At 31.2% G+C, this 25,291-nt stretch overlaps 4 protein-coding genes across 4 annotated transcripts; 1 reads left to right on the plus strand and 3 right to left on the minus strand.

Moving 5' to 3' along the window:
- Positions 1-2,758: 2,758 nt before the first annotated feature.
- On the minus strand, positions 2,759-20,087 carry LOC148283915 (transmembrane protein 245). Its single transcript, XM_088242951.1, has 12 exons — positions 19,577-20,087; positions 18,193-18,339; positions 15,763-15,991; positions 13,936-14,512; positions 13,330-13,501; positions 12,673-12,840; positions 11,176-11,359; positions 10,532-10,716; positions 9,832-10,063; positions 5,317-5,491; positions 3,979-4,167; positions 2,759-2,922 (listed from the first exon to the last, which is right to left on the minus strand). Exons 1-12 carry the CDS (start codon positions 19,952-19,954, stop codon positions 2,904-2,906), a joined length of 2,655 nt encoding a protein of 884 aa, XP_088099077.1. The 5' UTR covers positions 19,955-20,087; the 3' UTR covers positions 2,759-2,903.
- LOC148283916 (uncharacterized) lies at positions 6,241-8,350 on the minus strand. The gene is made up of 2 exons (XM_088242938.1): positions 8,106-8,350; positions 6,241-7,898 (listed from the first exon to the last, which is right to left on the minus strand). Exons 1-2 carry the CDS (start codon positions 8,271-8,273, stop codon positions 6,285-6,287), a joined length of 1,782 nt encoding a protein of 593 aa, XP_088099064.1. The 5' UTR covers positions 8,274-8,350; the 3' UTR covers positions 6,241-6,284.
- A 94-nt stretch (positions 20,088-20,181) lies between the features above and the next one.
- RpS25 (ribosomal protein S25) lies at positions 20,182-21,592 on the plus strand. The gene is made up of 4 exons (XM_088242954.1): positions 20,182-20,235; positions 20,452-20,544; positions 20,741-20,924; positions 21,447-21,592. Exons 1-4 carry the CDS (start codon positions 20,233-20,235, stop codon positions 21,524-21,526), a joined length of 360 nt encoding a protein of 119 aa, XP_088099080.1. The 5' UTR covers positions 20,182-20,232; the 3' UTR covers positions 21,527-21,592.
- On the minus strand, positions 21,587-22,755 carry Tssk (Testis-specific serine/threonine kinase). Its single transcript, XM_088242953.1, has one exon. It carries the CDS (start codon positions 22,617-22,619, stop codon positions 21,645-21,647), a length of 975 nt encoding a protein of 324 aa, XP_088099079.1. The 5' UTR covers positions 22,620-22,755; the 3' UTR covers positions 21,587-21,644.
- Positions 22,756-25,291: the final 2,536 nt, after the last annotated feature.

Raw genomic sequence — 25,291 nt, forward strand, 5'->3', positions numbered from 1 at the left:
GAAGTTCTTAGAATATAAAACAATAAACTATTAATATTACAGGATTTTCAGATTTAATTGTAAGGAGTAAAGGGCGCTAGCCTCTAATGAATTTCTTTTAATTTGGAGGCTGTAGTGGTTAGAAAGCAGTATGTACGAAACACAACATTATACATTAAAAAAATATTTTTATCATCTTTGCTTTAGACTACAAGTCTAGAGTGGTAATCTCAAATACAAAAAAAGTACACATTGGTTTTCTTGGCTCAATGTCACTTTATTTTCCTATGATGAAAGAACTTAGTACCATGTACCTTAGGTACCAAAGCCATTTTTATGCAAAAAAAAGTGTTTGAAAAAAAATGTTGCATTACTAGCAATAGAGAACATATTATGTAATATTTACTATACTCCTAACAGTATCTGTCATGCTTTAATATTCTATAACTATAGTTCACAACATAAGAATCACAGTACTAAATAATATTGATCTTTGAAAATCGGTAAAAATTAAAAGAATATACAACAACCAAATAGAAACATTTTATAAACAATAATCATAGACTCATAAATTTTACAAAAATATGTGCTAATCAAATTAAAATTATCACTGACTAGATGTTTTCTATGTGAAAAAATCAAATCTCATTTTGGGATAGTTTGTTTTTTGTAGCGTTTAAAATTCCTATCGATGATAGGTACTTACAACACGGTTAAGCAAAGAAAAATAAAATGTGAAATTAAAATATTAAAACACAACAAAGCAATCTCACAATAGTGAACTCGGTAACAGGTACAATATTAAGGAGTACAATATAAAATATATGATAATAAAATACATTACATAAATTACTAATTAAGTTTTAATTTTCTTTGGTCAATTTAGCAAATGAATACCCCAAATGTTATAATAATAAATATACATTTTATATACTTGCAAAAAAATGTTTTGTCAAATTATCTAATTTGATTAGTTACACTAGGCCCGGGAAAAATTATATAATCCTGGTCTTTAATTGAAACTGCCTATAATAATGTTAAATACATCATATATAAGAAATATATAAATGGATTTTTTCTAAAAGATTTATTTATTGATTAAAATAAAATGCTTACCGTATTGGTTCTACTTTTTATATTTGTGACAGTTGTTTCAGTTAGTTATCAGTTTAAAAATGCCATAACTAGACAAAACAGCTACCACAATATAGTGGAATCTACACAGGAATTTCTTAATAAATTTATTTATTAAGATGGTTGAAATTCTCATGATATTATTATACATAAATATAAAATTGAAATTTACCGTGTTAACACATGATATTAACCATTGATGTGCGTGTTCAAATATGAAAATACTACTGTTTTATGAGGTGTATTTCCTTATAACAGAGATGAACCAAATCACATTGAAGATTCTAATACATTGTGTTTGTGTGATCGTAGACATTACCCAAAATATTTACTTTATAATATACATTTCAAAATGCATCTACATACGTAATTGACATAAGTTTTACATTGTAGTACAGTAACTAACCAGTCAGCATGAAGAATTGACATCATCTTTATGATGTTTGTTATTATAAAAGCCTTTATACTATCTAGAAAGAAGCTGTGTCCTCCGCAGCCGGACAAATGGTTAAACCTGAGGATGTTAGAGCTCTCGTCCCTTACCCTAGCCCGTTAAGGACTTCGGCTTGGAGGAAATTTTCCCCGCCACTCGACAGTCCGGCTCTTTAAAATACCTAGGCTCGGAGTGTGAGAACTAATTTACAGGGACCTGCCACAAAAGATCTACATAGGTCGCAGTGATGTCAGAAGCTAATAGCACTGAATAAGAATTTTATAAAAGCCATTTTAGTACAAAATAGAATCACATTCTTTACTAATATAAATGCGCTTCTTCCAAATCTAATAAAAATAAGCGTCAATTTCCTTTGAATAATTATTATGCAGATAAAAAAAATGCATACGATACATATTTTTTAAAACACTTAACTAACTCTAAACCATGTCGTACATGTCCATAAAATATAAATGAAAACATTGCATTCATTTGAGATTCCTAACACTGTAAATAAGTTTTTTTTAGTAAATACATCTATTTGTTTTTTTATCAAAATGCAATTTTTTTCTTGAAAATATTCAAGACGATTATTATTTGATTTCAAGATTTAAAAGTGGCGTAGCTTAATTTCTCAATTCAACAAGCTTGTAAAATGAGGCAAACATTATATGAAAAACATTAATATTTATGAGGCACTATGCAATAAAGTTAAATCTCTTCGTACCATGCAATTTAGAAAGGTAGGTCGCATTATTTACGAACGGTCCCTTTGAAGAAAAGTGACAGAAAAATGTGCAAATTTAAAGAAAAATTAAATGTATCAAAATAATAATTCAACAATATTTTGAGTTTGTCCAAATTTTTGTAGACAAGTACTGGATTCAACTCCCTGGAGAGCTGTTTATATTAACATATTACAACAGAGACTTAACTTAACCTCACAAACATCAACAGATGAAAGAATTGAAGGAATATAGATGTTCGGATATGGGCAGAATGGTGAATGTTACAGTGTGTAAAGTGGCCACTTAAACTAGCCATTGACAGGTCATAAGCCCTGTAGATGCCTAGACTTCTCTATTACCTTTTCTTAAATGTTCTTCATCTGTGTTGTAATATGTTAATAATAATAATTGTTACACCGCTGTATACTTTTCAAAGCATTATTACAACTTGGACATCACAAATTAATAAGCACTGGCTAGCCTTCTCTTATGTGAAATTGTGGCTTCTACTAATTTAGTGTTTATTCATTGCATGCAAAATGCTAACTTAGCATATGAAAGTTTTACCCTTCCTCATGCAAAACTTCATAAATGCAATATAGAAAGTCGATTTATTCTAAGAAATTACATCAGGTGAAATGCCCCAGTCTGCAAGTAAAAAAAACATGCATAGATAGAATAGGTTAGTAATTATTAATATAATAAATGGTTTAAGTTTGTAAGTGAAAATTCTTGATGGAAGTTCATTGTAATTTATTATATAAATAAAACACGAGTGATATCCACAAATTTTTTGGAATATCCAGTGACCGGTTTCATCGCTTTTGCGACATCTTCGAGACTGGTATCTTTATTAAAAAGTTAAATGTATTTATACAGAACAGAGGTAAGGATACATAATTCAAAGTTATATGTAAGTAAATTAAATAAAGTTATTTTTATCTGAAGGATCATTATCGACAAATTTTCTATGGGTTAACTAATGAATGGATATGTTATTTTAATGAGCTTAAGTATTTTAACAATAAAAACAATAAAATAAAATACTTAAGCTCATTAAAATAACATTATATCCATTCATTAGTTAACCCATAGAAAATTTGTCGATAATGATCCTTAAGATAAAAATAACTTTATTTAATTTACTTACATATAACTTTGAATTATGTATCCTTACCTCTGTTCTGTATAAATACATTTAACTTTTTAATAAAGATACCAGTCTCGAAGATGTCGCGAAAGCGATGAAACCGGTCACTGGATATTCCAAAAAAAATTGTGGATATCACTCGTGTTTTATTTATATAATAAAATAATAAATGGTTGCCCGCAATAAAAAGAATAAATGAAACAGAAAATGAAAAGCATTTTTTCTTATTTCAAATATTATTTGTGTTATTTTATATAATATACGAACATTTAACAATATTGATGATTAATTGGTGAGTATTCCCAGAGGTTTTAAAAATATATTTTACATGCTTTTTAAGGAAAAAAAAAATCCTAAAATATTTACTTTTTAAAACATTTTCCAATTTAAAATATACCATAATATCAAAAAATTATTTTTTCGCTTCGAGTTGCAGATTTACAACTTTGGCATGGTTGACAGTATAATATTATGTCTCTAATGGTAAAATGAATATTTTTTACTGTGTATTATTGTGCTGACACTCTATATGATTATTCCTTTTTTACTCTTACCCAAGTCTCGCTTGAAGAGTAGAGGCTGTGGATCTCTCTTCCAACGGAGTCTCCTTAAATAGACTGGAGGATAGGTTGAGTGCCACCAATAGGAAACAAAGGAGAAGAGGACCAAATATGGCGCCCTCTACTCCGAGACAAAATATTCCCCCAGCAATGGCTAGACCGGTGAAATACGGATGTCCACCACTAAAATAAATGTTTAAAATAAGTTTTTTATTGATTGAATCGGCATTTACTGTAAATTATTACTTCATGATAAATTATTACTTCCCACAACTGATTTTATTACATTCTTTGACGGGCATTCTAATGTCATGTTCATAGAATTAAGAATAGTCCAGAAGGAGTGTAGAATCATATTTGAATACATCAGACTGTGTCCAAAAACCCCCCACTTTCGCCGCGCGCATGCGTGAAGTCGCTGCGTAATGTTGCCAGATCGCGAAAAATATAATTATAACACAAATTTAAGTTTTTTTTTAGTTCTCTAAAATTTTATTGTACATGGGGAAACATTGATTGGCACAACAGAGTAGATAAGGAAAGGGCAATTTAATAAGAGTGATTGAATTAGTGAACTTTGAACATAAAAAATGTAACAAATTTTATTTTACATAAAGCGGATATTTTTATGTCATGTTAAATAATAGATGATGAGCAAAGTTTCATAAAAAATTTGACTATCCTGCCAACACTAACAAAATGTCTTTTTTGTTTTCTTCGACAATCTGACAGATGGAAAAATAATTAAATTTTTTAGTAATGCATTTGCTGCTTACAGATGCATTTGCTACTTTCACATGAAATGTGATCCCATCCTGTTTCTTTTTGAACCCAACAGTATTTCTACACTTTACAACGACACAACACGGCATAGTTGAATTCAAATCGGGAGTTGCGTACTGAGCGAAGTCTACAAAGAAACTAATGGATCAAAACGTAAAACTACTCCTTTAAGAGTAGTTTAGTCACCTTCTGTTTGATGCGCATGTGCGGTTTCTGGACTATTCTTAATTCTATGGTCATGTTCTTTAAATAGCATGAAATTTGATAACACTGATAGTAAATCTACAGTAAAATAAGAATGGGTTAAAAGATACATCCATAATATAGGAAGTTCTGAACATAGGTAAAATGATGAATACTGCACAAAGTGTTAAGTGATCATTTAAACCAGTCAATTACAAATCATAATTCCTGTAAATGCCTAGACTTCCGTATTACTTCACCTCTACTGTGAGACATTTGTCAATGTACACATAACATAATTGTAAAATCCACTATATTCTTCATTAAGTTACGCTCAGTCATCACCAATTAGCAAAATTATCTTACTTCTTAATTTCTTTGTAGATGATTGTATCGACATAGGAGGCTGGAGCAAACTGGCATACTGCCAGGAGTATCGCCAGAATAGGACGGCCTTGGGCAAGCCACAAGTCCAGTACAGCGGGTACACAAGCGAGGTAGGTGCCCAGGAAGGGAACGGCGGCCAGCATCGCTGCTAGAGCTAATAACCACCAAGAGGTAAGGTTAGTTAATCAAATAGACTAAAAAAGAGTGTCATTTGATTTATAAGTAAAATTTAAAGGAACTTATTTTTACATAAGCATTTCATTTGTTTAAATATTAACAAAAACATAATAAATAATATAATAATATATTTTTTTCCAGTAAAATGGAAAACAAAAAAAACATATTTCTTATTGATGGAATCAGCATTAACTTTGTGGAATAACATAATAAAATATATAATTGATAACATACTTTGTTCTTAGACAAATGGTCTAACAACAAAGTGTTTTATTAATTATATATTTTGAACATATTTCATTTTCATAGAACAATGTAGAAAACTTAAATACCTACTTATTACATAACCCAATTTACACGTGAAAGAAAAACTTGCAACATCACAAGATGGGGGGATCTATCTGACAAATAAGTAATATATTCATCAAATATTGACTCTCAGGTTTATTTGGATAAAATTGATTTCTGCTAGTTTCATTTTAGCGTAGATATACAAACTTTACATAGCAGCTTTAATTTTCAAAACTGTTACTTTGTTCAATAAAATTAAACTTTTATTGATACTTTCTTTTTTGTACATTTTTTAAATTTATTCCCTGATTTAAAAAAAATATTTATATGTTTTCACTAGTGTAATGATAATATTTGTAAAAGATTATTTAAACTGTACACATAAGAATATCATCATAAGACTCACTGAATAAAAGAAAAATTAAAACACTGAAAATTAATAAGAAAAAATATATTTTCTAAGTAAAATTTTACATGTATTATGGTTCAACTGGTGGATTATATTTTTCTGGTCGAATCTGTGAATATAAATATTTATAAAAATCTAAAGCCTTTCTTTTATTCTCCTGTATGTGTTTAGAACATGATTCCTTATCATAACACTTTGCGAAAGATTGGAAATTATTCCTTTCCATCAGTTGGTTTTTATCCACTCTTGCTGGGGAATTTGGATTATTTGTCGCCAGCATTTTATCAATAGTGATATTAGGAAAATTGTGATTCTTCAAATAGGAAACTAGATCCACGGGATTGTCTTGCATTACTTCATGTTCTAAATTGGTACTGTCAGCATCTGAATATTGTGTTGTATTATCATCCTGTTGCTTAACATTATCAACGCTCGAAGAATTATCTCTCAATTGTGATTTTACAATATAAAAGGCCGGTGCGGGCTCTGTTACATTTGATTCTGTTACATCCAAATTAAGGGCGTAATTTTCTGATTTTTCTAGATCAATATTTGGTTTGTAGTTTGTATTCATTCGCAAATCATCACTGGTTATTTTGTTAATTGTTTTATCGTAATATAGATAGCACATGAGTCTTGTCTCGACGTGTAGATGGCACATATTGTTTACTATCAATATTTTTATTATACTAAGTGGTAAATAGCATGGAGCGTTCAAGCATGTGTTATTGTTAGATGTAGACAATAATCTGTCATTCAGTTCTGCTACAGAGTTAAAAGCATCCCCCAAGTAAGGATAGAAATATAACCAAGCTGTTCTTCTGCATACGCAACTTATCAAATTATGTTCAATTTTCAGTACATTATCAGGCAATTCGAAGGTGCTCTTATCAAAATAAAGAGAACCGATTTCCAGATTTTGAACTTTATTATAAGAAAATGTAAATTGAGTAGGTTTCGTATCCTTCGGTTTAATATTCATAAAAGCGCTTGTTTTGATTAAATCAAAATCATTGTATGCAATCTCCGCACTATTGGTAAAAAATCCAAAAGCGTCTGATTTTAACAATTTAAAATAATTTTGAGAAACTATTATATTTTCAGAAGTAACATTCAAACCATTCGGGTGTAGTTGGTCAACTGAGTTATGCCGAAACTGAAACTTGTAACACTTGACATTAATCGCATTAGAACTGAGAATGTTAATAATAGCATTGTTGATAGAAAATAAACCATTATCTTCCATTATTATATTTATAGCTCGCTCTTTGATCTTATTGACTGTGACATTATCAAAAACAAATGTATTCAATTTACTAAAATTGAAAAAGGCATTATGGTCGATTTCTTCTATCGTAATGTTTTTGAATAATATTTTATTTGAAGCGATGTTTCTGATGTATCCACCCTGAGGATCAATATCGGGGTCATTAAATATCTTTTCTGGAATTCTGACAATGGTCCCGATATTTACAAAAGATACGTTACTGGGTATATATCTCGAGGATGCACTTTTGTCAATTGGGAATTCGACGCGCAAACTATTCACAATGCATAACTCTTTTAAACTGATGTAGTTTCTCGTCGTGCCACTACCAAATTGCACCTGAACTGACCGACAATTGGCGATTCTTAAACTCACGATCGAATCATAAAAGTAGTCTCCTATGTGCACATGAATATCCTGAAACAAAAATTTAATTTTTTTATGAAATAAAGAAATATGTACATTAGCAATTGTCATTTATAATGGTGCAAAGAAAAAAATAGTAAGATAAATCAGTTTATTATTTTTATGCACTCTGATTTTGTGTAATTGTATAAAATGAGATTTGCTTATTATTTATTTAATTAATTCTGTAAAAAAAACATAATTAAATAAAGTACTTACTGTTTTGTTTCCAACATCACAGGTATACGAGACATTATGAGGTATATCATTGTCACAATTCCATCCAAGAGTTTGGCAACTTTGAAAAATCAAACGATGATTTCCACTAATTAATTTTACACAAATAAGACAGAAAATGAACTGTAGAAAAATTTGTTTTTTATACATTTTGGATGTTTAAAGACAACACTAAATCGCGAATCAGAAAGCTATCTGCCAGAATATTTTGCTTATCATCTAAAACAATAGTTATTATGTGTGTATATTCGTTTGGTACAAAACAGCACTATCTAAAGTCGGTGTATAGAAAACCGTTATAACTACGAAATATTATTAATTATTTACATGTTGTATTTTTTTAATTCAGATTGTATTTCTTAATTTTAGTTTTTATGCCGTGTTGTCTAAAGAAGTAACTACAATAATTTCACTAAAATCACAGGTTCCCCTAAATATGGGATTATTTCTAGCCACTACCCATCAATTTGACCAAAGCGAAGTGTTATGTTTTACGCAGCTTCAATGTTCTTTTGTCGAGGCATTAACAAATCTAGAGTAACATGCTATATTTACGAAACCCTCCATTATTAGTTTTGTAATTTTAAATATTCAAAACAAAACATAAATACTTTCAAGTTTTAAGCAATCTTTAATATTTGTGGTGATATACTCGTATGTCTGTGTCAACTAATTACTCATTCCAACTCAACACAGGACTTTTAGTCCCATAGAGTTAGGACTGGTGTCTCAAAAAATGTGTAATAAACTACTTATAAATAAATAAATAAATGTAATCTATGCAAAACTTCACAGAGATTACAAAAGTTAAATATTATTAGTTCACATAGATAAAAAAGGTTGAATAATCATTCCACAATATTTCATATAATTATCTGAACTTACATAATATAAAGGTAAAAAAAGTATGTAATTGTATTACTTCTGAAACACACTACAATAATTAATTATGACCTGGTTGAACTTGATTAAATACAATACATATTATAATATTAATTAGCTACAACAATAAAATAAGTACAACTTCTCATCTATAATACATCATAATTCGTCAAATATTTAGTGGGATGTTGACATATTTGCAGCGATAATTAAGACTTTAATATACAGTAGGTATCTTAAAAATTAATAAATTGTTACTTGATAAAAAATACCTTTATAAAGTAAATTTATAAAAGAAAATACATTCATAAAATAAAATATTTTTCATCATCATTCCCTTTCCACACCTAATGGTGCATAGGGCACTGCATTGGTAAACTAATCGCAGCGTATCTTGATCATTTTCTTTACATGAAGATGATCAGTCTTACGCTTCAAGTGCCAGTCCGGGCACTATGAAATATTCTAGGATAAATACACATTTTTAAATAAATATTTCATGTCAACCATGTAGAGAATCGAACCCGAGACAACTTGCATGGTAGGCAAATGCGCTGACCACTACACCACGAGGCCGACAACTATTTTTAACATCACAACATTTCTGGAAAACCAAAACCACATAATATACAATTCTGTATAGTAGAAAGTCAGTATTGAAAAGCAAATATCAGTGTTATTTGAAAAATTTTCAATTTCAAAATACAATTTCATACAATTTTTCTTCGGATGTTTAAATATCTTCCATAGGCTAGTTGAAAAACACAAGAAAAACTATCTCAAGAAATTTAACAAGCAATATTTTTTAATAATTAAAAAAACTAACCTGAAGGCAGGTAAACAATCTTAGCTCCAAATAGATTATGTATAAGCCAAGTCCACAAGCCATAAAAGGCAGCCATCTTGAGTGTGGCTTTAAATACCCCATTCACAGCATCCGTCAAAGCCAAACCAAATCTGGATCCATTTATAGGGGAGAAACTTGAAATCATTTCAATGGGTTTGTATAAAACATTGCTTGAGTTCAGTAGGTAAAATAATGTCGTAAAAAATACTACCTGCAAAGAAAACAATGAATTAAATTAGATATAAAAAATTTATGAATCGGATTATAGGCAAGCACCTTTTGAGGGAGTGTCTTTATCTATAAAGAACATTTTTTGGCACTGTCCCTATATTAAAAAACCATCCGAGCAGTTTTGAAATTGATTGACTGTAGCTGAATAGATAACTAAATTATTCTAGTCTAAAATATAGGTTTCTTTTCTTGGGTTTGATAAATGTAGTTACAATTTACAATGTTTAATAAACAATTAAAAATGTTTTTGATGTCTAAATCTTTGTAAACAGATACTGGATTTAAACAATATTTGCCTTGTAAAATCTCTTTGAGATTTGAACTTTTAATACAATAAAAGAAATACATGATTAACAGTAAGTGGAACATCAATTTATTAAGTTACTATTTATATCCCAAAGCTATATTATGTAATTTGTAGGAGACAGTGAAATGATAGTCGACATACCAAGCCAAGGATGAAATTTAAAACTGCCGAACTTCCACCCAGGAGAACAGAAGTGATTGCAGATAGAGAACCTAACACAAGAGTTATATTCCCTTTAAACAAAGACCATAGAGAATCTAAAAGTGAAAGCAGCGTTCCGACATTTTGCTTAGCGAAGTCAAGCAGTCCACTAGTATTAAACATTCCTGAAAACAAATTAAATTTAGCCTTAAAATTAAAGATAAAAATAAGATATTTAAATTTGGTATGCTTTTCTTCTTTTTGGTGATAAAGCCTGTATGGCTTTAAGGTTTACAAATGTTGTACAATTTGAAACTTGTACTAGTTAGATATATGTTCCAAAAAATAATTATTTTGTTATTTGCCAACATAACAGATTTCATTCAAATTTCATTTTATACGTAAAGAAAAAAATTCCATTCCAAAATTTATATAAAATTATGTAAATAAGAAATCCTACATGGACTGCGTAATCAAATAAGTGCAATCGAGAAATTTCTTTCTAAAAAATAAATTAATATTGAATATCAATAATGTAGATTGATAACGATACATACATGTTTCATTTTATATTCTCCAAATTTTATGTTTGTAATACTGGAAAATTAAGATTATGAATTTATTAATAAGTTTTCGTTACTTACCTGGTGTTTTAGTTATGTCATCCACAAATGATTTCCAAGACTGTTCAATAGCATCTGCGTTAACTTGTGGACCTACGTCATTGTTAGACATCCACGCCTGATAGACTCTATCCCACAATTCTAGAAGTTGTTTTTCAATTTTTGCACTCTTTTCAGAATCACTATCTTCAAGCACCCCTTTAATCTAAAAACACATTGAAGGTAAGAAAAACATTCAATAATAAATGCATAAAACTCCGTGTATCTATCAAATGCTTTTTAGAGATGCAAACGTGGAGGAAATAATTCATAGTTAATAAATAATGAATTATTCTAGTGAATATCTAAAAAAAATAGCGAATCAAAACAATTAAAAAAGATATTACGCTGGCAATATCTGTTAAGCGACATAATTTTTTTTTAAAGAAGTTAATTTTCAAGGAACATTCACCATTCTGCCTATTTATTTTACACAAACAAACAGTCGACAATGATAATGAAAAAAATGACAATAACATATGACAGATGACAATAACATAAAAAAGATACGATTTAAAGACAGACCAGCGAAGTTCCTAAATAAAAATCATACATATTACATTGTGGTACAACAAAAGGGTGTGTTTGCGTGTATTTGTATGAGAGTAAGTGTAGAGGTGCGTCTGTATGTATTTGTGTGGGAGTAAGTGTTCAGGTGTGTGTAAGCGTGAGCATCATTAAATAGCAAGTGGGAGCGTATTGCAGCCAGAAATAATGATTCTTAATTTATTTTTAAATAAATTAAGGGACATGTGCATACAATCAATAGATAAAAATTTCCACAACTCTTCCATTGGTTTCTATATATTGCACATTATATACCCATGCTGTGTGAGCATATTATGGGAAATAAGACTTTTTAATTAGTGATATTGCTATGATAGTTATTCGAATTTATGTCATGCGACATAATATTGGACACTGAGGTAAAAATGTAAATACATTTTTTTTTTAATTCGCTGCTCAATTATTTCAAAACAAGATTTGAATTATAATTTGACGTAGTTATGCAGAAAGCATCTAACCCTCAAAATGCTACAAATGAGTAGTGCCAGTTTCGATAGCTTACTATGATATCTTTATGTGCTGAAAACGTCCAAACTCCAAGTGCTATACTTTTTTGCCAATTAATGAAATTTCTAACCCATATCACGGCTATCACTATTATATTAACTTTTAAAATGTCCAAGTGGTTTGACTGTTTTCTGCCGTTCTTTTTTTTTTTTTTTTTAATTGGCAAAAAAAGTATAGCATTTGGAGCTTGGACGTTTTCAGCACATAAAGATATCATAATATGCTATTGAAACAGGCATTAAACCCATTTTTAGCATTTTGAGAGTTGGATACTTTCTGCATAACTATATCCAAATTAAGATAATTTTAAACTGTCAAATATTCAGATTTTTATGAATGAGATAAGACTTTCAATCTAACAATGACAATTTATTTATTTTTTATCAGTATAAAATTACAACTTACAGCTTTGGATAAACCTTCTCTTCCATACAAGTAGGCATTGTCAAGAAGGGAGTCAATAGTATCGTCAAGTCCAGGAGGTAGCAACTGCCTTAGTTCCGGATTGTGAACCACCGTTCTGTTTATCAAGCTGCCAGTTAGTTGCACTACGGTTATACCTTCTGAATATATCTAAAACATAATTGTATCTAATTAGGTATAGACTGATAGCTGATGATATTTCTGGCTACATTCTCTGACTAGAAGGTTCTGTTATATAAGCTGATGCATTGTGATAACTTAAAAAAACAGCAATCTGCATCCAAGCGTTTGTGAAAACAAACGTAAATGATCGAGGTACAAATATATTTATTAGAGAAATAAAAAAACAAATGATACCTAAACCCACAAACTTGGATTATCAGTGAACGTTCACATCACTTTCGTGACATCTTCAAGACTAGTATCTCTATTATAAAATTAAATGGATTGCCGTTCCTTTTTTAGTAAGTGACAGGGCGCTAGATCCTGAAAGATTCAGTGCTGAACTGCAAGACATGTTGGGGTAATTTTTCTTTTTTTTTTAAATTTTTCACCCTTTCCACTGTACAATACTTATTATCGCTAATGCACACTTATGGATAGTTTTAATTGAATGAATCAAAAGTTGACCCAGCTTACCTGAACACCCATGAAGATAGGTGCACAAGTGAGGAACAAAATCAGACCAAATATCACAATAGCGGACGAAACAGCATCAATAGAATCCTTGGCGGCGTCATGTACAGTTTGATTAACTTTAACAAGAATTTTTATTATGCCTTGCATATGTGCAGGCACTAAAGCCGAGTATCTAAAACACATATAAAATGAGAAATTTTACAATTTACTTTCTAACTATGCAGGTTGAATATAAAAATATAGTATCACTTTAAATACCTACCTAACTTAACACATTACAGTTAAATCAAACACTACTTTTGATTCATTCAACTATTTTATGTATTTATTTATTTTAATTATCCAACAGCAAAATATACAAAGTAACAAATTTGTATTTTTTTACACAGGAATACAATTTTTTTGATATGTTATATAATTTACTTTTTTGTAGATGCAGCCTCCACTGGCCATCAAGAGTGTCAAGTATATATTTTTTAAATACATAAGTGTATTCTCACATCATTTACAATGTAATTTTAGTTTGATAATTCTAAAAAGAGGTGAGAAAAATTTAATCGAAAAAAACACTTTTATTAATAAAACGTTTCTGTGAAACATCCGTACCTTAGATCACACCAGCATTTAATATTTTTAGCTGCTTCACTAATATAATTCCCAATAAAATTCCAAACACCGAAAAATCTTCCTGTAGTTTTAATAGCAAAGAGGGCCAAAATAATAAGAATCAAAGGCCACATCCAAGGGTGCTTCCACAACACCATAGCTCCACAAGCCCACAAGAGGAATTTAAAACAAATCATACTCTCTGACTCTCCGTTGGTAATAATCATGGGTTTGAATGTCTTCATATCACCACTCATGTCGGTGCTTAAAGCCTTACGCTGCAAGGCTGCCACAATGTGGCTCTCGATGGCTGATTTAGACTCAGGTGTCGACAACGGTAGAGCAGAAAGAGTTCTTGTTTGAAACCCAGCTCGGGATCTAGCGGGGAATGTTGTATCCACTAACTTTGAGCTACTTTTAACGGGATCAGGTATCGTCGATGTTGGTTTCACACCAATAGCTGAAGTTGTTGGTAATATTTCACAGTTTTTATCATCTATAATTTCTTGCGCATTTTCAAAATTATCCTTATTTGAAAGTGTCAATTTAGCAGCATTGAAATAAGACATTTTTTTTCCTAAAACCAAAATTATTCTATCATTAATATTTAAAACATCAACTTTGTGGTCAAACATTTTAATAAATGTTATTGAATATTTGTATATAACCACTTACTGACTTTCCTATGTATACCAGTTTTGATACGTACCAGTCTCTTCGCCAGGACACCAATTAATTAATTTTTTGTGCAACAGCTATGGTGAAGGTTAATTGGTATACTGACGAAGAGACGGGTACGTCTCGAAACCGGTAGACATAGAAAAGTCGGTAAGTGGTTAATTACAAATATTTTATAATATTATTCTATTTTGAAACTGCGTGGCGATGTTTTTTTTTTAAAGTGTTAAATTAGTGTTATTCTCAATTTTAATTATAAAAACTAATGTTTTGATTATGTTCAAATGTAGAAATATGTCCAAATATGTGACATACTCAAAACATTGTTGATTAAACTAACTGGTATAAGAAGTATAAAAATTGAAAAATTGTTTTCAGGCGTTGCCTAATAGGTGATTTGGTTCAGCCGGATGAATCTCACCCATATGTTGAAGGTTTTAGCTTTTTTACTTCACAAAAATCAACAGATGGAAGAGTTGAGGAAATGTGGATGTTTAAACATAGGCAGAATGGTGAATGTTACACAATGTGTAAAGTGGCCACTTAAACCAGAAACCAGCCAACGATAGGTCATACGCATTCCCTTCTCAAAAATGTTTTCCTTCTCTGTTGTAACTAATTTGGATTAAAACAAATATTTACAAAGTTGACAGACACCATAAATTATTGTTTTTTTTCATTTCTAAGAACTGAACTAATTCTAAAATATTTAGGTTAATGAAACACTGTTTTGAGTATGTCCAAATGCTTGCAGACTGGCTGGATTTTCTCCCTAGGGAGTTGTTCATATTTAAATTTGTTGCAACAGAGAGGGAATACATTTTTGAAAAGGGAATATGGGAGTCTTGGGAATATGCCTTTTTATCGTCACACATTTTTAGTATATAAAAAACACAATCTAAATAGACATTGTAATTAAAATGAATTATTTTTAGTATAATGTGTATCGAACATAACATAAACAACAGTCATAATTAAATGTATCATAATAATAACTAATAGTGTTTTAGAACTTATTCCAAATTTTGTAGAAATCAAATTGCAGTATTCTTCATATTTCAATTTAGTTAGAACCTTGAATTAAGTACATTAATTTCATCAATTACATACTTAGTTGATTTAGTATAGGTAGTTAATTTTTTTAAATACCTCTGCCTTCTGCTTGATTACAAATGGTTATGACTTGCAATACAAATCCTACGAGAGCGACAAATTGTAAAAGGACAAAGGTGATTCCTTGTAGAGAGCCGGTCAGGTGTGATATATAGCTGCTGACACAGATCCAGACCAGAAACGAAGTCTTTCTGAATATATCCTCTCGTTCCTTATTCCACATCACGGCAATAAGGATCACATAGCCAATGGAAAGGCTTATGAACTAAAAACAAATACTTCACTATTTGACAGACATTTAATAATATCAATAATTATTTATTAAAACTTATTAAAAATAAAAGCTTATTAACTTATTAAAAATACGGGTGATACGTAAATTCAATCATTTAGAATAACCGTAACCGATTTTGTGTGCAACATCTTCAAGACCGGTATCATTATTAAAAAATTACTCCACCCTGATTATAGAAAAACAATTAAAAATTAACACAACTTTCAGTCAAAGGGGATTTTTATACTTCTTGATCAAAGTGTACAACCTACTTCCATTGTCCATAAAGACAATAAGTAAGTACTCAAATTATAAAATTCCTATCGAAAAGTGGATAATGGAGGTAGGTTGCGCATGGATTGAAGAGTGAATCAGGCCAAATTGATCAAAAAAGTGTTTAAATTTGTAGTAACATATACGATAAATAATGTTAAAAGTTTAGATTTATTTCAACAGAGAGGGAAAAGTTTTCGAGAAGAAATTTGGAAGTCTAGGCATTTACAGGGCTTATGACCTGTCATTGGCTGGTTTAAGTGGCCACTTTACACACTTGTTGTGTTGTTGGCGTTGCCTAGTAGGTGATTTGGTTCAGCCGGATGAATCTCACCCACGTGATAAAGGTTTCAGCTCTTTCACTTCACAAAAGTCAACAGATGGAAGAGTTGAGGAAATGTGGATGTTCAAACATGGGCAGAATGGTGAATGTTACACAGTGTGTAAAGTGGCCACTTAAACCAGCCAATGACAGGTCATAAGCCCTGTAAATGCCTAGACTTCCAAATTTCTTCTCGAAAACTTTTCCCTCTCTGTTGAAATAAATCTAAATATGAACAACTCCCTAGGGAGGAAATCCAGCCAGTCTGCAAGCATTTGGACATAATCAAACATTGTTGAATTACTACCTGGTAAAAGAAGAAGTATAAAAATTGGAAAATTGTTTCCAGGCGTTGCCTAGTAGGTGATTTGGTTCAGCCGGATGAATCTCACCCACGTGATAAAGGTTTCAGCTCTTTCACTTCACAAAAGTCAACAGATGGAAGAGTTGAGGAAATGTGGATGTTCAAACATGGGCAGAATGGTGAATGTTACACAGTGTGTAAAGTGGCCACTTAAACCAGCCAATGACAGGTCATAAGCCCTGTAAATGCCTAGACTTCCAAATTTCTTCTCGAAAACTTTTCCCTCTCTGTTGAAATAAATCTAAATATGAACAACTCCCTAGGGAGGAAATCCAGCCAGTCTGCAAGCATTTGGACATAATCAAACATTGTTGAATTACTACCTGGTAAAAGAAGAAGTATAAAAATTGGAAAATTGTTTCCAGGCGTTGCCTAGTAGGTGATTTGGTTCAGCCGGATGAATCTCACCCACGTGATAAAGGTTTCAGCTCTTTCACTTCACAAAAGTCAACAGATGGAAGAGTTGAGGAAATGTGGATGTTCAAACATGGGCAGAATGGTGAATGTTACACAGTGTGTAAAGTGGCCACTTAAACCAGCCAATGACAGGTCATAAGCCCTGTAAATGCCTAGACTTCCAAATTTCTTCTCGAAAACTTTTCCCTCTCTGTTGAAATAAATCTAAATATGAACAACTCCCTAGGGAGGAAATCCAGCCAGTCTGCAAGCATTTGGACATAATCAAACATTGTTGAATGTTAAAAGTAATTATTTTTTTTATATGTATTTAGGGCATGTTTCAAAATTATGTGAAATGTTTTCCTCGGCACGGGACATTGAGGGAACATTATTTGTAATTTTAAAAAATAAATATAAAATTGTAAAAGAATAAATAAATATATTTATACAAAAATAGTGAGGACAGAAAATTCAAATTTAAATCACAATTATATAATTCGGAATTCTCTATCCGTTTTTTTATAAATACATTTAATTTTATGGTAAAGATACTAGTCTCAAAGATGTTGGGAAAGCGATGAAACCGGTCACTGGTTACTCCAAATTTGTAGATTTAAGTATCACTTGTTTTTTATTTCTTTAATCACAATGAAGTTGCACCAAGAATTTTCACAAACAAATTTGAATGTTTTCTGGGTTATTATGCAGTGTCATTTGCACTTTTTTCTGATATTTTGGATCAGATTACACCGTCCATCATCAGGGTTGATGATGGATGCTTAATGCGATTGGTTGTGAATATCTAAGAAATTAATAAATTATCTTAGTACTCACAGTGAAAGTATTGCAAACTGTCAGCAACATTTTTATAATAACATTGAACATTTTCGCCACCTCCCATGTGTAACTGAAGTATCTCCAGGGGAACCAATGGATAATCCAGACGAGGGTTACTGCGGAGAGAATCAAGCAGCCAGCTATCTGTGATTGCGAAAAATAGATATATGTTTAAATTTCATTTATTACAAAGATAAAAAATCAAAAACAAATTTTGTACGAAAGTAATATTTTAAAAACTCGACACTGGCCAGAACACCCGAGTTGAGAGGTGAAAAGGTCATTAAAAAACGAAGAGGAAGAAGAAATACAAACTCTTTCTTATATCCAAACTCCTATTTTACTCTCATTTGTGCAAACCCTATATTACTTTTGAAAAAAAAACAAAACCAAATACAGCAGGGTCTCGATAATCCATATCCCAGCTAATCTAACTGTCTCGATAATCTATACCCCAGCTAATCTGAATGTCTCTATAATCTGAACGACCCCTCTACCTCTGTAGCCCTTGTTATTTTAATTAGATGATATTTCCGGCCAAGATGCGGGAGATTTTGACCATGAAGATGACTTACCATTAAGCCTTTTTCGAAACAGAGACTTTTCAGAAGTAGGGATTAACAATTTCTTGATAAGGAATGCTGATATTGATTGTTTAAATAAAGCTTTTAACTGATGAAGACATAGTAAGAAAAGTGGGAAATGAGCATGACAGCGAAAACAAAAAAGAATTGGAGGCATCGGAACCAGTTGCAAGGATTCCACATGCTCAAGCTGTGCCCACCTTGAACACTTGCTTGGAATGAGCGGAGGAACTCGATATCTCAATTTCAGAAAAAAAAGGCTTTTATGTACATTAAGGGATAAAGCGTTTTTTGTCGCTAAATGACATTTGTCAAAGCACTATATTGGAATTCTTTTAAAAACTAATGATAAATAGCATTTTACTTTAATAAAATAACATTTAGCATGATTAAAACATACTTTCAGTTACAAAAACCTTTGTCTTATTTTTTAAAATGCCTACTATAATATCTGCATACTATAAATCCAAACTTTTCATACATCCAAACAGGGTATACATTTTCGGTGTTCAGACTATCGAGGCTCTGCTTTAATAATAAGTAATATTTCGATCATTTCAATACTCCTATTCAAATAGAAAATTGTTTGTTGGTGCCTAAACAAGCATATTTTTTGCACCGCAATAAGATGTCAGTGCTAGTTCTGAATGTTTTTATTTGTACAATATTTTGTATTAACGATATAATTAAACTCAGTATCTAAAACATGTAAGTTAACAAGCTAACCATTTCAATGGAGAGTTACACAATGGGAGCATTACCTACTTAAATGGTTTATATGTCAAATAAAAACAAACCTTGTAATATTTTTGAATGGCAGAACTTGTATGTTTGGATATTTCATTTAAGATGTCATAAGGTATAGTCGCTATACCAACAATAAGCGGCCTGTTGGTTTTCTCTATTTTCTGAAACCATTTCGTCATCTGAGTGGCGATAGAATATTTAATAGGGTGCAAAAGCGACCCGACAAGCAGGGCCCATAGAAGTGGTTTAAAGAATGGATCCAGCACCAAAAAGAGAGCGAAACCGACAGCGCAGCAAGCAAAGAGTAAAAATAAGGCAACGGCATTATAAAGAGCGTGTTTCAAAGGTTTTTCGTGTCCTTGTGGTAGACCATCCATCATGTGGAATATGTTATTGAAGTGTGTCCCTAAATTTTGAGAATTCTGCATTTTGTATTAATAAAAAGCACAGAATACGCGAAAATATTACAAAAAATTATGCATTTAAGTCGTTAAACACTTTTAGTATGTATGGGCGTGTTTTGACACATTTTGACATTTCAAACTGATTTCAAATTCTGACAAAAATAACCATGAACAGCTGTTTTTATCTATGGTAAATATTATAGGTCTCAGCGTTTACGAACAACCGGAAAGGCTGTCTGTTCACAAAGTTTAGTGCATTTTTTCTATGGCATCCGGTCTCCATCTTTCTTAATAGGATCAGCATGGTGAGTTGTCGCGTGGATTTCAGTTATTGTACCTAAATAATTATTTTTAGAGCTTTACTGTTTAGAATCAAGATTAAAATTGACACTCCAGCTTTTCTTTTTGACGTTTTTGCTACGTCTCTTAAATTCAGTGATATTTGGTACCTTTTGACATTTGAAACACCGCATGGATGTCCTCAGGTTGTCAAATTCTAAAATGAGTTTTATATGTTCTAGCCGCCCAAGAAGGATTCAAAGTCTTCGGCGAAACAGCCGCAGAAGACCCAGAAAAAGAAGGAAGGGTCCGGAGGCGGCAAAGCCAAGAAGAAGGTACGCGTTCATCAATATTTCATTAAAATGGCTTTTTTGCCATGAATTTGAGTATACCTTTTGAATGATTATAAAATTTCATCCTGAAAATCTGTGAAGGTTTAAAACTGATATATTGAGACTGACAGAAGCAGAACACATTTATTTTTTGACTGAAAAACATAACCTCTGAATAATTATTTGTTTGAAATTGCAGAAGTGGTCAAAGGGAAAAGTTCGCGATAAGTTGAACAACCAGGTTCTTTTCGACAAGCCAACTTATGAAAAGTTGTACAAAGAAGTACCATCCTACAAACTGATTACCCCTGCTGTAGTGTCCGAAAGATTGAAGATCAGAGGAAGTCTAGCCCGGAGAGCGCTCATTGAACTGAGGGACAAAGGTAAAATTAACCTCATTACTCAAATAATTACTTTCACTTCTACATATACATTTATTAAAAAACATTCCGTAGTTCGCTGAGAATGTGTGTAGATTGGATTTAAGTTTTCATTATTTGTTTAACTAAATGAGCACTTAAATTAATTTTAAGTAACTACAGCCAACCACTTTTTAATAATATTGTTAATTTATTTGAAGGCGGATTTTATAAATATTTGTCTGAGTCTGCTTTAAAAAAGAAAGAACCAAAACCCATTTCACATTCGCTGTAAATTTAGTCATGAGGATTTTTAACTAAAATTGTAACATTGCTTTAATAGTATATTATTTTTGTTTCTCATAAAATTTACATATTTTGGACAACTTCAAATGATTAAAAATTACTTTCTTGAAAACTGTGAGAGTAAAAATTCTGATATATTGAGACTGATGTAAGTTGTCCATTGTGATTTCCCTTCCTCGGTATGTCACCGTTGCCATATATTATGTATGTGTAATAACTGTTTTTTTTACTTATTTACAGGCCTAATCAAGCAAGTTGTCCAGCACCACGGCCAAGTAATCTACACAAGAACCACCAAGGGAGATGATCCAGTGGCATAAGCTCCATAGTTTGATAAAAAAAAAATATATAAAATGTATGGTTTAAAATAAACTGAACCATTGCAAGATTTTGTTTTATTTACTTTCCATCCGTGCAACTATACAAAAATTCTGCATATTAACTTGAATTACTGTTTTGTTTCCCCGATGGCCCTGCCGCCCGAGGGTCCAATTTTTCTCCTCTTGTCCCGAGATCAGGAATTATCTGACTGTTAATACTTCCGCTCTTATTCGCATTCTTTAACCACTCGTGATTCAATACTCTGTCTAAATTATACCTCAGCGTAATGTCTGGCTCTAGTATGTGCTTAACTATAGATTTACAGACTGAAGAGAGAGTCTCTTTCGCGTTTGAGTTAAAAGTCCAATTCCTCGATATTTGATTCTTGAGAAGCTTCTTCAGGTTAGAATCATCAAAGGGCATTGAAGCGTTTAACATGATGAACAGGACAACTCCAGAAGACCAAACGTCTGCTAGTTTGGGGTTATACGGAGTACCGCTGACTACTTCGGGGGCTGCGTATGCTGCTGAGCCGCAGAATGTTCTACTCAACACACGCTTATTCCTAGTATCTGTGCAGAATCGAGCAAAGCCAAAGTCTGCCAGTTTAACGTGATACTTTTTGCTTATCAAAATATTTTCACACTTTAAATCTCGGTGGGCGATATTCTGGCTGTGAAGGTACTGAAGCCCGCTGGCTATTTGAAAGTACCATATTCGCGCTTGGTTTTCAGCGATGGCTCCATTTTTCTTTATATAATCCAATAAATCACCATTTTCTGCGTATTTCATGAAAATAAACACTCTGTTACCTCTTTGAAGAATGTTCTGGATTTGTATTACATGAGGATTCTCAATCTTAGTTAAAATTTCAATTTCCCTGGGGAAGAATTTCTTAAGAAAATCTTTCGACGCTTTTTCTTTGTCAAATATTTTGCATGCTAGGAAAGTGCTCTTAGGGTTCGCAGGATCTGTGTATGTTGCTTGATGGACCGTAGCGTATGATCCTTGCCCAATTTTTTTTCCGATCAAATAGCCTCTTTTTTCTAATGCTATTACTTCAGATTGTCTTGGAGTTAAGTTTTCTTCCATGGATATGTCAATGTTCGATGATTCTCATGACATTTTAAGTCATACTCTTTCAAATAAGTACGAATGTGCAATTTAATCAACAAATATAATTTATGTTATAAGTCTGTACAAATATAATATACTACAAAACATCATGCAATAGTAAATAAAAAAACATATATTTCACAAGAATTTAGGGTACAGGATTACTAGAACTATGACTTGTTCCGAAATATTATTGATTAGTATGTTTTCAATTGTTTTGAATTTTATTCTTTAATTATTAGTAATTGCACAGTGAAATTTATGTTGGTACCTAATTATACATAATTCTTTTCAGTTCAGGTTAATATTACATTTATTTTATTTATATTTTACAAATTTATTTATAAACAGGCACTATAAAGTATCTAGAAGATATTTCTTCAGTTCTTTTTTTTTTTCATTTGAAGATCTTTCATGTTAATGATGGTTTGTGGGAGATCATTGAACAATCTTGGAACAACGCAATTTAATATTCGCTCTCTGAAGTAATTTGTAATTCGGGGAACAAACAGGGAGCCCTTAGTTTTTAATCTAGTGTTTTGAGTGTGGGATTCTCTTTTTTTATATTCCGGATCAACAAAGTAATCTACAATCAATTTGTAGTCACAAAGTTCTTTTACCGGTAGGACATTACAGAATTTTAAATATACACCTTCGCCTATATATTTCGCCTCACGGATTATGCTATCTGGTACAATCCCCATCAACAGTCTCACCTGAATATCATAAATTTTACCCAGGCGAGACCCCAGACACGCACTCCGTAAGATATAATGGATTCAATGAGCGAGGTATATATTTTATGTATCTTAACATTTTGAAAGGTAGTATGCTTTTGATTTCATAAATCACCTTAAGCCAGTACCTTAATCTGTCGCAGATTCCATCAATATGAACACCCCAGCTAAATTTAGAATCAATAATTTATCCTAAATATTTATGATTATTTACAACATCTGTATTAGGAATTTAAATCTTTCATCTTATATGCCTAAGAAATTCCATTTTTCTATAGATTTGATTACTTTACTTTTCAATAAAATCTGTAGCTCAGCTCGTAAGTTAAATCTGGAAAAGATTTTTTTTTTCTGAGAAAAAAAGCCACTTTAAAGAAACTAAATATGCCTCTTTTGCTTACCTCGGCTAGTAAAAAAATATGATGATCATTTAATATTTTCTCATTATTTTTATATCAATAATATTATAAGTTTTTTTAAATATTTCAACAGAGATGGACAACTTTGAGAAAATAATATAAATTAAAAAATAAAAACATGTTTGTTTTCAATGCTGTATTTTTTCATAACTTGGTTTACTCAAATATCAACATTACTTGCAATTATTTTTTTTACACTAATAATGGTAGATGCTTATACCCGTATGCAGAGACAAAACTTAAGGTAAGGAAAGGACATTCTAATCTCAAATGCAGAGAATAACCTGAAGGTGAAGACAATAGAATGTACTTTCCTCACCTTAAGGTTTGTCTCTGCACACGGGTATTAACCACGAATTTGAAAAAATATTTCAAAACAAAATTGATACAGAAGCACCTCAATGGTGCTCTTGCACCCGGAATAATAACAAAAATGCAATTTTTTTTAATTTAGGTATTTTTATAAAACATATTGCAACAGAGATGAAGAACATTTTATAAAAGTGAATGTAGAAGTTTAGGCATTCACAGGGCCTATGACCTGTCATTGGCTGGTTTAAGTGGCCACTTTACACACTGCAATATTCACCATTCTGCCTATACTTGAACATCTATATTCCTTTAATTCTCCCATCTGTTGACGTTTGTAAAGTTAAAGAGCTGAAATCTTTATTGTTGCGGATGAGATTCATATGATTGAATTATTTCATCCATCTACTAGGCAATGACTGTAAATATTTTCCAATTTTTATACTTCTTGTTGGACCCGAACGAACGTAAATAAGGACTCTATGTCAACCGATCCTGTTAAGTTTCAAAACATACTCAACCTTTTTTTAACGAAAAAAGTTTTTTTTAATCCTACCGAATGACCTTGAATGACCCATACATTTAATGAACCTCGGCAAACACTCGACGGATCTAAACATGGTTTTCACTGTCTTGTAGCTTTTTCTAAAACGAAGTTACTAGTATTATTATTATTTATTTTTTTTATTTATTAATAAAACATATAAGACATGAATATCATGATATTATATTCCCAGGAGTTGTACGAGAAAACTCATTTGGGACGGTACATAAAAAGAATAGTACATTTCTTGTAACAATACATAGTATACACTTAAACAATAAAAATTTAAACAAATTTTAGCAATCTATGAACTTAATATTAAAAAAGGAAAGAAAACATTTAAACAATCTGTGAACTTAATATTAAAGAAGAAAATAAAAACATTCAAACAATCTGTGAACTTAATTTTAAAAAAGAAAAGAAAAACATTTAAACATTCTGTGAAATTAATATTAAAAAAGAAAATAAAAACATTTAAACATTCTGTGAACTTAATATTAAAAAGTTATATCTTTGAGAAATAAAAACAATTACGTCACACTTGCTTTTTATGGAAAATAACCGTATAATATCGTATTTGACCAAAATTTTATCCCCTTACATCTCTAGTCATTGTATAATTTTCTTTGGAATATTAAT

This window comes from Micrasema longulum, unplaced genomic scaffold (genome assembly GCF_059751315.1).
Source record: "Micrasema longulum isolate JH-2025_06_02 unplaced genomic scaffold, ASM5975131v1 h1tg000178l, whole genome shotgun sequence".
NCBI lineage: Eukaryota > Metazoa > Arthropoda > Insecta > Trichoptera > Brachycentridae > Micrasema > Micrasema longulum.